This window comes from Lampetra fluviatilis, chromosome 48 (assembly GCF_964198595.1).
Source record: "Lampetra fluviatilis chromosome 48, kcLamFluv1.1, whole genome shotgun sequence".
Lineage (NCBI taxonomy): Eukaryota > Metazoa > Chordata > Hyperoartia > Petromyzontiformes > Petromyzontidae > Lampetra > Lampetra fluviatilis.
Window position 1 is genome coordinate 9,777,397 of NC_136322.1, and position 12,563 is coordinate 9,789,959.

A 12,563-nucleotide genomic window follows, 5' to 3' on the forward strand; every position below is an offset into this window, starting at 1 on the left:
GCACGGGTGTGACGTCACGCCAGTCCGAGGTACGGGCGACGTCACGCCAGTCCGAAGCACGGGTGTGACGTCACGCCAGTCCTAGGCACGGGTGTGACGTCACGCCAGTCCCAGGCACGGGTGTGACGTCACGCCAGTCCTAGGCACTGGTGTGACGTCATGCCGGTCCGAGGCACGGGTGTGACGTCACGCCGTTCCGAGTTACAGGTGACGTCACATTACTCCGAGGCACGGGTGACGTCACGCCAGTCCGAGGCACGGGTGACGTCACGCCTGTCCGTGTGTGTGTGTGTGTGAGAGAGACGCGGAGGGAGACGCGTAGGAGGTGGAGGAGGTGGTGGAGGTGGTGGAGGGCGATGGAGGCGATGTCCGAGTCGTGTGGAGGCGAGCAAAGCCTCACGCTCACACAGCAGCAGCAGCAGCAGGTGAGTGCCGGGCCGCGTGTCAATCCACTGTGGTGGTGATGGCCTCGTCGTCATCATCATCATCATTACTAGCATCATCATGATGCACTACCACCATCATTATCATCATAATCATCATCACCATCATCAGCACTACCATCATCATTATCATCATCACCACCATCATCACGACCACAACCATCATTACCATCGTCATTATCACCATCATCACCACCACCACCACCATCATCATCACTACCACCATCATCACCACCATCATCATCACGACCACCACCACCATCATCATCACTACCACCATCATCATCACCATCACCACCATCATCATCACTACCACCATCATCATCACTACCACCATCACCACCACCATCACCACCATCACCACCACCATCATCATCATCACTACCATCACTACCACCACCATCATCATCACCACCATCACCATCACCACAGACACACACACAGACACAACAACAACAACCGCCATTCGCCACTAAGTGGCGGTGACGTCACCACGACGCTTGTGCCAGGCTAGGTGCACCTTGAGGCCACGTGAAGTGTCGAACACCCGCTGGCAGAAGGTCACGGGGCAGACCCAGCAGGTGCCACGGGTTGACTGCTGTGCCAGGCTAGGTGCAGGAGGAGGTCACGGGACAGACCCTGCAGGTGCCATGGGTTGACTGCTGTGCCAGGCTAGGTGCAGGAGGAGGTCACGGGACAGACCCTGCAGGTGCCATGGGTTGACTGCTGTGCCAGGCTAGGTGCAGGAGGAGGTCACGGGACAGACCCAGCAGGTGCCATGGGTTGACTGCTGCTGTGCCAGGCTAGGTGCAGGAGGAGGTCACGGGGCAGACCCAGCAGGTGCCACGGGTCGACTGACCGAGATGACCGAGATGACTGGCCGATGCACCACCTGTGCCCCCTACTGTGCCAACGTGCTGTGCTTTAGCCACCCGGCGCTCCGCTCGTTGTTGTGAGCGTCGCTCCTCCGCCCTCCGTTGTTGTTGGAGGGCGACTGCCTCCAACTGCCCAGTAGCGTCCTTCACGAGCCTCCTCCACTGAGGCCGATCTTGACACCGCTGGTACCAGTCATCGGCAAGTCCACTCAGCTCCACGTCCTCCTGTACCACACAGCTCCTTACGATTACAAATGTTCCTCCCTTTATCACTGCTAATCCTACACAATACACTAGCAGAATATGACTTTGAGACCACCCTACCACCACCTACACATTCCACAAGGAGTGAATAATCTCATAATCGTCTTGGTTCTTTCGGTAAAGTCACGTAGAAGGGAAGTAATAAAATAATAAAAACAAAACATAACACATAACACCTCCCCCCCTCCAAGCCAGCTTAAATATACGCCCCAAGCTTGGTGGTGTTTCATTCTTCACCTGAGGACGGCTGCTTGCGTTGTGGCCGAAACGTCGTGAGAATTGTATTTTATTATGTTTTGTTTTTATTATTTTATTACTTCCCTTCTACGTGACTTTACCGTAAGAACCAAGAAGATGAATCCCTGCAGTCACGAAAGCTTTAAATCGAAATTTAATCTCATATCTGCATTTGCCATCAACATGCTTAATTCCGCTGTTGATATGTAAACTCCTTTGTCAAGGCGCTCTTCCCCCTCTAACCCAGATTAAATATACGCTGCCAAGCTTGGCGGTGTTCATTAAGACGCTGTCTTTCCGACAGCCCTGTTTCTTCACCTGAGGACGGCTGCTTGCGTTGTGGCCGAAACGTCGTGAGAATTTTTATTGTATTGTGTTTTATTATTTTATTATTTCCCTTCTACGTGACTTTACCGAAAGAACCAAGAAGATGAATCCCTGCAGTCACGAAAGCTTTAAATCGAAACAACATACAAGAGTGATAATTGGTTTTTTACCCTTCTATCTGGCAACAAAACTGACACCTTTTTCCAAGGAGTCATGTTTGCATAGACCGCAATACCTGCAGTCATAATGCAAACAAAAAACATAACTCTGATAATGTATGCACTGTCCTTAAAGTTGATTGGTCCACACCCGAGACAGCTTTTCTTAGAGCCTAGTCTCCATTGGTGTTGGACCAGATGACGCCTTTTGGCGTCAGTTTTTGTACCAGTTAAAAGGGTAAAAACCGATTACTAACGAAAAGTCTCTGTACGGTTATAGAAAGACAATTCGATCTCTGATGTTGGTGGCTTAGACATGGGGTGGGTGCGGCAGGCAGACGGAGAGACGCGTAACCTCCAGATGTGATCAATCGTTTGATTGTGCAAACTCCAAAACCACTCCGCAAGTGCTCATCGACGGCACATGGAAGTGTAAAGGTGAGAAAATATGGACTTTGGTACCATTGCAGCCGGGAGCAATCTGGCAGGCTTTGAAGTCGGAGGTGGGTGAGGGGGTGGAAGTCTGCCCCGTCTCGTTTCTTCATTTTGTTTGTTAATTATCTCGTACGAAGCGTGTGGTGGGGGGGGAGGGGGGTCCCTTCGCCCGCGAGGAAGCGGCTCTCGTAGAACTAATTCTCGGACGCAAACTCGCATGAGCCCTGCTCCCCCCTCCCCGCCGCCATTAGGCTGCGTTGTCGGTTTGGCTTCTGTCTAAAGCAGGGGGGGGTCCACAAACTCCGGACCGTGTACCGGTACCGGTCCGTGGCCTGTTTGTTAGCAGAGGTCGCAAGCGGGTTTTGATTCCCTACCCGTACCCGTACCCGGCCGCACCAGGGTCGCAAATGGGTATGGCTACCCGTACCCGGCCGGGTACGGGTAGCCGTTCCCTACCCGTACCCTACCCGAAATGAGTGACAAACGGTGACTCGCCAGTGACTCACGGCCTACCCGTACCCGTACCCGGCCGCACCAGGGTCGCAAACGGGTACCCGTACCCGGCCGTACCCTACCCGTACCTAGCCGGGTACGGGTAGGGTACGGGTATCGGGTACCCGATTGCGACCTCTGGGATGAAGCCACGTTGCAGGCGCGGGTGGGTTGATTCTAGGAACTTGAATTGTGAGAAGAGACAAGACGTTGGGAAATGAGTGACAAACGGTGACTCACCAGTGACTCACGGCCTACCCGTACCCGGCCGCACCAGGGTCGCAAACGGGTACCCGTACCCGGCCACGGGTAGCCGGGTATCGGGTAGGGTACGGGTATCGGGTACCCGGTTGCGACCCTGGTGCGGCCGGGTACGGGTAAGGAATCAAAACCCGTTTGCGACCTCTGCCGCTGCACCACCTCTCGCATTGATCCCAACCACCCTACCCACCCACCCACCTACCTACCCACCTACCCACCCACCCTCCTACCCACCTACCCACCCTCCCACCCACCCACCTACCCACCCACCCTCCCACCCACCCACCTACCTACCCACTCACCTACCCACCCACCCACCTACCTACCTACCTACCCACCCACCCACCCACCTACCCACCCACCTACCCACCCACCCACCTACCCACCCACCCACCTACCCACCCTACCCACCTACCCACCCACCTACCCCCCCACCTACCCACCCACCTACCCACCCTCCCACCCACCTACCTACCCACCTACCCACCCACCCTCCCACCCACCTACCCACCCACCTACCCACCCCCCTACCCACCTACCTACCCATCCCACCCACCTACCCACCCTACCCACCCTACCCACCTACCCACCCACCTACCCACTCACCCTACCCACCCTACCCACCCTACCCACCCACCTACCCAACCTACCCACCCCACCCACCTACCTACCCACCCACCCACCTACCCACCCCACCCACCTACCCCCCCACCTACCCCCCCCACCTACCCACCCACCCCACCCACCCTACCCACCCACCCCACCCACCTACCCCTCCAATAACCTACCCACCCAAACCCACACCTACCCTCCTACCCACCCTCCTACCCACCCTCCTACCCACCCATCTACCCATCCACCTACCCACCCACCTACCCACCTACCTCCCCACCTACCCCCCCACCCACCCACCCTACCCACCCCACCCCCCCCCACCGACCTACCCACTAACCTACCCCACCTCACCTACCCACCCCCTCCGCCCTGTCACAGCCAGGCGACCATGGTCTCACCTTGAGGTTGACGAGGCCACGGGGCGACCGGCGGGTCGTGTGGACCAGCGACACGATTGACAACGAGCACCTGGGTCGGCGCTCCTCCAAGTGTGAGTCTCGGTCGTTGACAACCTCGCCTGGTCTACAGGAGGTCGTGGGTTCCATGTCTCTCTCTCTCTCATTATCATCACGGTGGCTAGGAGATGTTGACTACCTCGCCTGGTGTGCAGGAGGTCGTGGGTTCCATGTCTCTCTCTCTCTCATTATCATCACGGTGGCTAGGAGATGTTGACTACCTCGCCTGGTCTACAGGAGGTCGTGGGTTCCATGTCTCTCTCTCTCTCATCATCATCACGGTGGCTATGAGATGTTAACTACTTCGCCTGGTCTACAGGAGGTCGTGGGTTCCATCTCTCATCATCACGGTGGCTAGGAGATGTTGACTACCTCGCCTGGTACGCAGGAGGTCGTGGGTTCGATCCTGACTCTTTGAAGCATCATCATCATCACGGTGGCTAGGAGATGTTGACTACCTCGCCTGGTCTACAGGAGGTCGTGGGTTCCATCTCTCTCTCTCTCATCATCATCACGGTGGCTAGGAGATGTTGACTACCTCGCCTGGTACACAGCAGGAGGTCGTGGGTTCCATCTCTCTCTCATCATCATCATCACGGTGGCTAGGAGATGTTGACTACCTCGCCTGGTACGCAGCAGGAGGTCGTGGGTTCCATCTCTCTTATCATCATCACGGTGGCTAGGAGATGTTGACTACCTCGCCTGGTCTACAGGAGGTCGTGGGTTCCATCTCTCTCATCATCATCATCACGGTGGCTAGGAGATGTTGACTACCTCGCCTGTGTGTGTGTGTGCGCGTGTGTATCTGTATGTGTGTGTGTGTATCTGTGTGTGTGTGTGCGTGTGTATCTGTGTGTGTGTGTGTGTGCGTGTGTATCTGTGTGTATGTATCTGTGTGTGTATCTGTGTGTGTATGTATCTGTGTATATATACGTGTGTGTGTGTACGTGTATCTGTGTGTATGTGTGTGTACATGTATCTGTGTGTATCTGTGTGTATGTGTGTACATGTATGTGTGTGTATATACGTGTGTCTGTGTGTACGTGTGTGTGTGTACGTGTGTGTGTACGTGTGTGTGTACGTGTGTGTGTACGTGTATGTATCTGCGTGTGTGTGTGTACATGTATCTGTGTGTTTGTGTGTATCTGTGTGTGTGTGTACATGTATCTGTGTGTGTGTACGTGTGTGTATCTGTGTGTGTGTGTATCTGTGTGTATGTATGTGTATGTATCTGTGTGTATGTATCTGTGTGTTTCGTGTGTGTGTGCATCTGTGTGTGTGCGTGTGTGTGTATGTATCTCTGTGTGTGTATGTGTGTGTGTATCTGTGTGTGTACGTGTGTGTGTACATGTATGTGTGTGTATCTGTGTGTGTGTATCTGTGTGTGTACGTGTGTGTGTACATGTATGTGTGTGTGTGTATCTGTGTGTTTCGTGTGTGTGTATCTGTGTGTGTGAGTGTGTGTGTATGTATCTCTGTGTATGTGTGTGTATATCTGTGTGTTTCGTGTGTGTGTATCTGTGTGTGTGAGTGTGTGTGTATGTATCTCTGTGTATGTGTGTGTGTATCTGTGTGTTTCGTGTGTGTGTATCTGTGTGTGTCTGTGTGTGTGTATATCTGTGTGTATCTGTATCTCTACGTGTGTGTACGTCTGTGTGTGTGTCTGTGTGTGTGTCTGTGTGTGTATCTGTATGTGTGTGTATATCTGTGTGTATCTCTACGTGTGTGTACGTCTGTGTGTGTGTCTGTGTGTGTGTATCTGTATGTGTGTGTATATCTGTGTGTATCTCTACGTGTGTGTACGTCTGTGTGTGTGTCTGTGTGTGTGTATCTGTATGTGTGTGTATATCTGTGTGTATTTCTACGTGTGTGTACGTCTGTGTGTGTGTCTGTGTGTGTGTATCTGTATGTGTGTGTATATCTGTGTGTATCTCTACGTGTGTGTACGTCTGTGTGTGTATCTGTGTGTGTGTCTGTGTGTGTGTGTGTATATCTGTGTGTATCTCTACGTGTGTGTACGTCTGTGTGTGTGTCTGTGTGTGTGTCTGTGTGTGTGTGTGTATATCTGTGTGTATCTCTACGTGTGTGTACGTCTGTGTGTGTGTCTGTGTGTGTGTATCTGTATGTGTGTGTATATCTGTGTGTATCTCTACGTGTGTGTACGTCTGTGTGTGTATCTGTGTGTGTGTCTGTGTGTGTGTGTGTATATCTGTGTGTATCTCTACGTGTGTGTACGTCTGTGTGTGTGTGTCTGTGTGTGTGTGTGTATATCTGTGTGTATCTCTACGTGTGTGTACGTCTGTGTGTGTGTCTGTGTGTGTGTCTGTGTGTGTGTGTGTCTGTGTGTGTGTCTGTGTGTGTGTGTGTATATCTGTGTGTATCTCTACGTGTGTGTACGTCTGTGTGTGTGTCTGTGTGTGTGTATCTGTATGTGTGTGTATCTCTACGTGTGTGTACGTCTGTGTGTGTGTCTGTGTGTGTGTCTGTGTGTGTGTGTGTATATCTGTGTGTATCTCTACGTGTGTGTACGTCTGTGTGTGTGTCTGTGTGTGTGTGTCTGTGTGTGTGTGTGTATATATCTGTGTGTATCTCTACGTGTGTGTACGTCTGTGTGTGTGTCTGTGTGTGTGTATCTGTGTGTGTGTGTGTATATCTGTGTGTATCTCTACGTGTGTGTACGTCTGTGTGTGTGTCTGTGTGTGTGTCTGTGTGTGTGTCTGTGTGTCTGTGTGTGTGTGTGTATATCTGTGTGTATCTCTACGTGTGTGTACGTCTGTGTGTGTGTCTGTGTGTGTGTCTGTGTGTGTGTCTGTGTGTGTGTCTGTGTGTGTGTGTGTATATCTGTGTGTATCTCTACGTGTGTGTACGTCTGTGTGTGTGTCTGTGTGTGTGTCTGTGTGTGTGTGTGTATATCTGTGTGTATCTCTACGTGTGTGTACGTCTGTGTGTGTGTCTGTGTGTGTGTATCTGTATGTGTGTGTATATCTGTGTGTATCTCTACGTGTGTGTACGTCTGTGTGTGTGTCTGTGTGTGTGTGTGTATATCTGTGTGTATCTCTACGTGTGTGTGTGTCTGTGTGTGTATCTGTATGTGTGTGTATATCTGTGTGTATCTCTACGTGTGTGTACGTCTGTGTGTATTTGCGTGTTCACGGTAGGCTGCTGCGTCTACCAGAAGCCACGTGACTTTGGCGAGAGCTCCTCGGACAGCGAGTCGGAGGAGGGCGGAGCCGGCTGTGGCAACGCCCACTGCCCCCACGGACACGCCCACAGCCACCCTGACTCCTCCCACATCCACCCTGACTCCTCCCACATCCACACCGACTCCGCCCACAGCCACCCTGACTCCTCCCACAGTCACCCTGACTCCGCCCACATCCACACCGACTCCGCCCACATCCACCCTGACTCCGCCCACAGCCACCCCGACTCCGCCCACATCCACCCTGACTCCGCCCACAGCCACCCCGACTCCGCCCACATCCACCCCGACTCCGCCCACAGCCACCCTGACTCCGCCCCCTCGCAAGCGGGACACCCCCACTCCCTGCCCGCTGATGATACCGGGTGTGACGGGGGTCGACCGGTGCCGGCGGTGGTTGCCAGGGGCGACGACGGTGCGACCGGCGGGGCAGGTCACGCGCACGGGCAGCAGTAGAGCAGTGGAGCGAGCACGGGGGAACCTACACACACGTGTGTAGTAGTACACATCATACAGGACACATGTAGTAGTACATGGCATCATACAGGACACGGGTTGTAGTACACGTCATACAGGACACAGGTTGTAGTACACGGCATACAGGACACAGGTTGTAGTACACGGCATACAGGACACAGGATGTAGTACACGGCATACAGGACACATGATATAGTACACGTCATACAGGACACAGGATGTAGTACACGTCATACAGGACAGGATGTAGTACACACCATCATACAGGACACAGGATGTAGTACACATCATACAGGACACATGATATAGTACACGTCATCATACAGGTCACAGGATGTAGTACACGTCATCATACATGACACAGGATGTAGTACACGTCATCATACAGGACACATGATATAGTACACGTCATCATACAGGTCACAGGATGTAGTACACGTCATCATACATGACACAGGATGTAGTACACGTCATCATACAGGACACAGGATGTAGTACACGTCATCATACATGACACAGGATGTAGTACACGTCATCATACAGGACACAGGATGTAGTACACGTCATCATACATGACACAGGATGTAGTACACGTCATCATACAGGTCACAGGATGTAGTACACGTCATCATACAGGACACAGGATGTAGTACACGTCATCATACAGGACACAGGATGTAGTACACGTCATCATACATGACACAGGATGTAGTACACGTCATCATACAGGACACAGGATGTAGTACACGTCATCATACAGGACACAGGATGTAGTACACGTCATCATACAGGACACAGGATGTAGTACACGTCATCATACAGGACACAGGATGTAGTACACGTCATCATACATGACACAGGATGTAGTACACGTCATCATACAGGACACAGGATGTAGTACACGTCATCATACAGGACACAGGATGTAGTACACGTCATCATACAGGTCACAGGATGTAGTGCACGTCATCATACAGGTCACAGGATGTAGTACACGTCATCATACAGGTCACAGGATGTAGTACACGTCATCATACAGGTCACAGGATGTAGTGCACGTCATCATACAGGTCACAGGATGTAGTGCACGTCATCATACAGGTCACAGGATGTAGTACACGTCATCATACAGGACACAGGATGTAGTACACGTCATCATACAGGTCACAGGATGTAGTACACGTCATCATACAGGTCACAGGATGTAGTACACGTCATCATACAGGACACAGGATGTAGTACACACCATCATACAGGACACAGGATGTAGTACACATCATACAGGACACATGATATAGTACACGTCATCATACAGGACACAGGATGTAGTACACGTCATCATACAGGACACAGGATGTAGTACACGTCATCATACAGGACACAGGATGTAGTACACGTCATCATACAGGTCACATGATATAGTACACGTCATCATACAGGTCACATGATATAGTACACACCATCATACAGGACACATGTAGTACACACCATCATACAGGTCACATGATGTAGTACACACCATCATACAGGTCACATGATATAGTACACACCATCATACAGGACACATGTAGTACACACCATCATACAGGTCACATGATGTAGTACACACCATCATACAGGTCACATGATGTAGTACACGTCATCATACAGGACACATGATATAACATACAGCATGACGTAGGAGGTAGGTTATAATCAACAACATGATGCAGGAGATACGATGTAGCACAGGACACGGGGTATTGTATGCAGGACATGTCACACGGACGGGCAGTCCAGCGAGAAGTTAGTGGTGTACAGGACACCTGGGCGTGCAGTAGGTCTCCGTGTACCGTACGCGGAGTGCACCTTACGTGTGAGAAGGCTGCGGGCATTAAGTCGATTTATCATACGGGACACGGGAACACTGCAGAGACCCACAGACTCGCACAGAGACCCACAGACTCACACAGACTCACACAGAGAGATTCATAGACTCACACAGAGACTCACAGGCTCACTCAGAGAGCCATAGACTCACACAGAGACCCATAGACTCACACAGAGACCCATAGACTCACCCAGAGACCCATAGACTCACACAGAGACCCATAGACTCACACAGAGACCCACAGACTCGCACAGAGACCCACAGACTCATGCAGAGACCCATAGACTCACACAGAGACCCACAGACTCGCACAGAGACCCACAGACTCATGCAGAGACCCATAGACTCACACAGAGACCCACAGACTCACACAGAGACCCACAGACTCATGCAGAGACCCATAGACTCACACAGAGACCCACAGACTCACACAGAGACCCACAGACTCACACAGAGACCCATAGACTCATGCAGAGACCCATAGACTCACACAGAGACCCATCGACTCACACAGAGACCCATAGACCCATAGACTCACACAGAGACCCAGAGACTCACACAGAGACGCATAGACTCACACAGAGACCCATAGATCCATAGACTCACACAGAGACCCATAGACCCATAGACTCACACAGAGACCCATAGACCCATAGACTCACACAGAGACCCATAGACTCACACAGAGACCCATAGACCCATAGGTTTTCATCCTTAATCCCCGCACCTCTGATTAGCACGTGTATGCACACGTACAATGCGGCCTGCCCTCCTGTAACCCGGCGGTGGTGGTGGTTGCGTTCCTGAAGAACGCTGCTTTATGGGAAAACATCGCGTCATGATGAGTAACGTGCAACATTGTAACACGCGAGATGATGACGACAATGATGACGACGATGATGACGACGATGACGACGATGACGATGACGACGACGATGATGATGACGACGATGATGATGACGATGATGATGATGACGATAATGACGACGACGATGATGACGATGATGATGACGATGATGATGACGACGATGATGATGATGATGACGACGACGATGACGAAGATGACGACGATGATGATGACGATGATGATGACGACGATGATGATGATGATGATGACGACGATGACGACGACGATGATGACGACGATGATGACGACGATGATGACGACGATGATGACGACGATGATGACGACGATGATGACGACGACGATGACGACGACGATGACGACGACGATGATGACGACGACGACGATGATGATGCCGTGCCGAGGGCGGCCATGTAGTTAGGACCGCTTCTTCCCACTCGCGCTGCGACGTGGTTCCGTTGGCTTGACGCGTCGCGTTAAAAAAATTGTACGCGCTCCCCTATAATGCATTCGCCGCTGGCGCGTTATTTATTTATATATATACATCCACATGGGTGCTTCAAAAACATGTTAACACTGCTGAGAATTTGCAATGGTACCACGAAAAAACGTACCATCCGGGCTCTGGAGACCGTTGACAATGCCGGCGAAACAAGTGAGAGACTTATTCTTGGTTCATCTTCTTGGTTCTTTCGGCAAAGTCATCACGTCGAAGGGAAATAATAAAGTAATAAAAATAAAACAATAAAATAATACAAATAAAACATAATAGAATAATAAAAATAAAATATTAAAATAAACCATAATAAATTAATAAAATTAAACATTATAAAATAATAAAAATAATAATAAAATAATCCATAATAAAATAAAACTTCATAGAATAATAAAAATAAAACATATTAAAATAATTAAAATTTTACATAATAAAATAATAAAAATAAAACATAATAAAATAATAAAAATAAACATAATAAAATGATTCTCACGACGTTTCGGCCACAACGCAAGCAGCCGTCCTCAGGTGAAGAACAGAACCAAGCCTGGTGGTGTTTCATTCAGACGCTGTCTTCCCGACAGACCTGTTCTTCACCTGAGGACGGCTGCTTGCGTTGTGGCCGAAACGTCGTGAGAATTGGTTCTTTCGGTTAAAAGTCACGTCGAAGGGAAATAATAAAATAATAAAAATCTAAACGCGATAAAATCCCCACGACGTTTCGGCCACAACGCATGCAGCTACTTGGCCGAAACGTCGTGAGAATTTTATTTTTTATTATTTTCATTATTTCCCTTCTACGTGATGACTTTACCGAAAGAACCAAGAATATGAATCCCTGCAGTCACGGAGGCATTAAATCGACAAGTGGGAGACTGATAATTGCTTTTTACCCTTCTATCTGGCAACAAAACTGACACCTTTTTTACAAGGAGTCATGTTTGCATAGACCACAATACCTGCGGTCATAATGCGAACAAAAAACACAACTGATGATGTACGCACTGTCCTTGAAGTTGATTGGTCCACACCTGAGACAGCTTTCCTAAGAGCCTAGTCTCACATGGTGTTGGACCAGATGACGCCTTTCT

At 50.5% G+C, this 12,563-nt stretch overlaps 1 protein-coding gene across 3 annotated transcripts; it reads left to right on the plus strand.

Annotated features, from left to right (window-relative positions):
- The first annotated feature begins 284 nt into the window (after positions 1 to 284).
- Positions 285 to 8,596, plus strand: PPP1R11 (protein phosphatase 1 regulatory inhibitor subunit 11). Of its 3 annotated transcripts, XR_013640142.1 has the most exons (4): positions 285 to 425; positions 4,486 to 4,597; positions 7,721 to 8,374; positions 8,575 to 8,596. XR_013640142.1 is itself a non-coding variant. In XM_078877763.1 (3 exons), the coding sequence occupies exons 1-3, from the start codon at positions 357 to 359 to the stop codon at positions 8,218 to 8,220; spliced, it is 681 nt and encodes a 226-aa protein (XP_078733889.1). In that variant the 5' UTR covers positions 285 to 356; the 3' UTR covers positions 8,221 to 8,535. The 3 variants fall into 3 exon arrangements, 2 of the variants coding, with proteins under 2 accessions (XP_078733889.1, XP_078733890.1); XM_078877763.1 differs by lacking the exon at positions 8,575 to 8,596 and having other exon boundaries at positions 7,721 to 8,535; XM_078877764.1 differs by lacking the exon at positions 8,575 to 8,596 and having other exon boundaries at positions 290 to 419; positions 4,483 to 4,597; positions 7,721 to 8,539.
- The last annotated feature ends 3,967 nt before the right edge of the window (positions 8,597 to 12,563 follow it).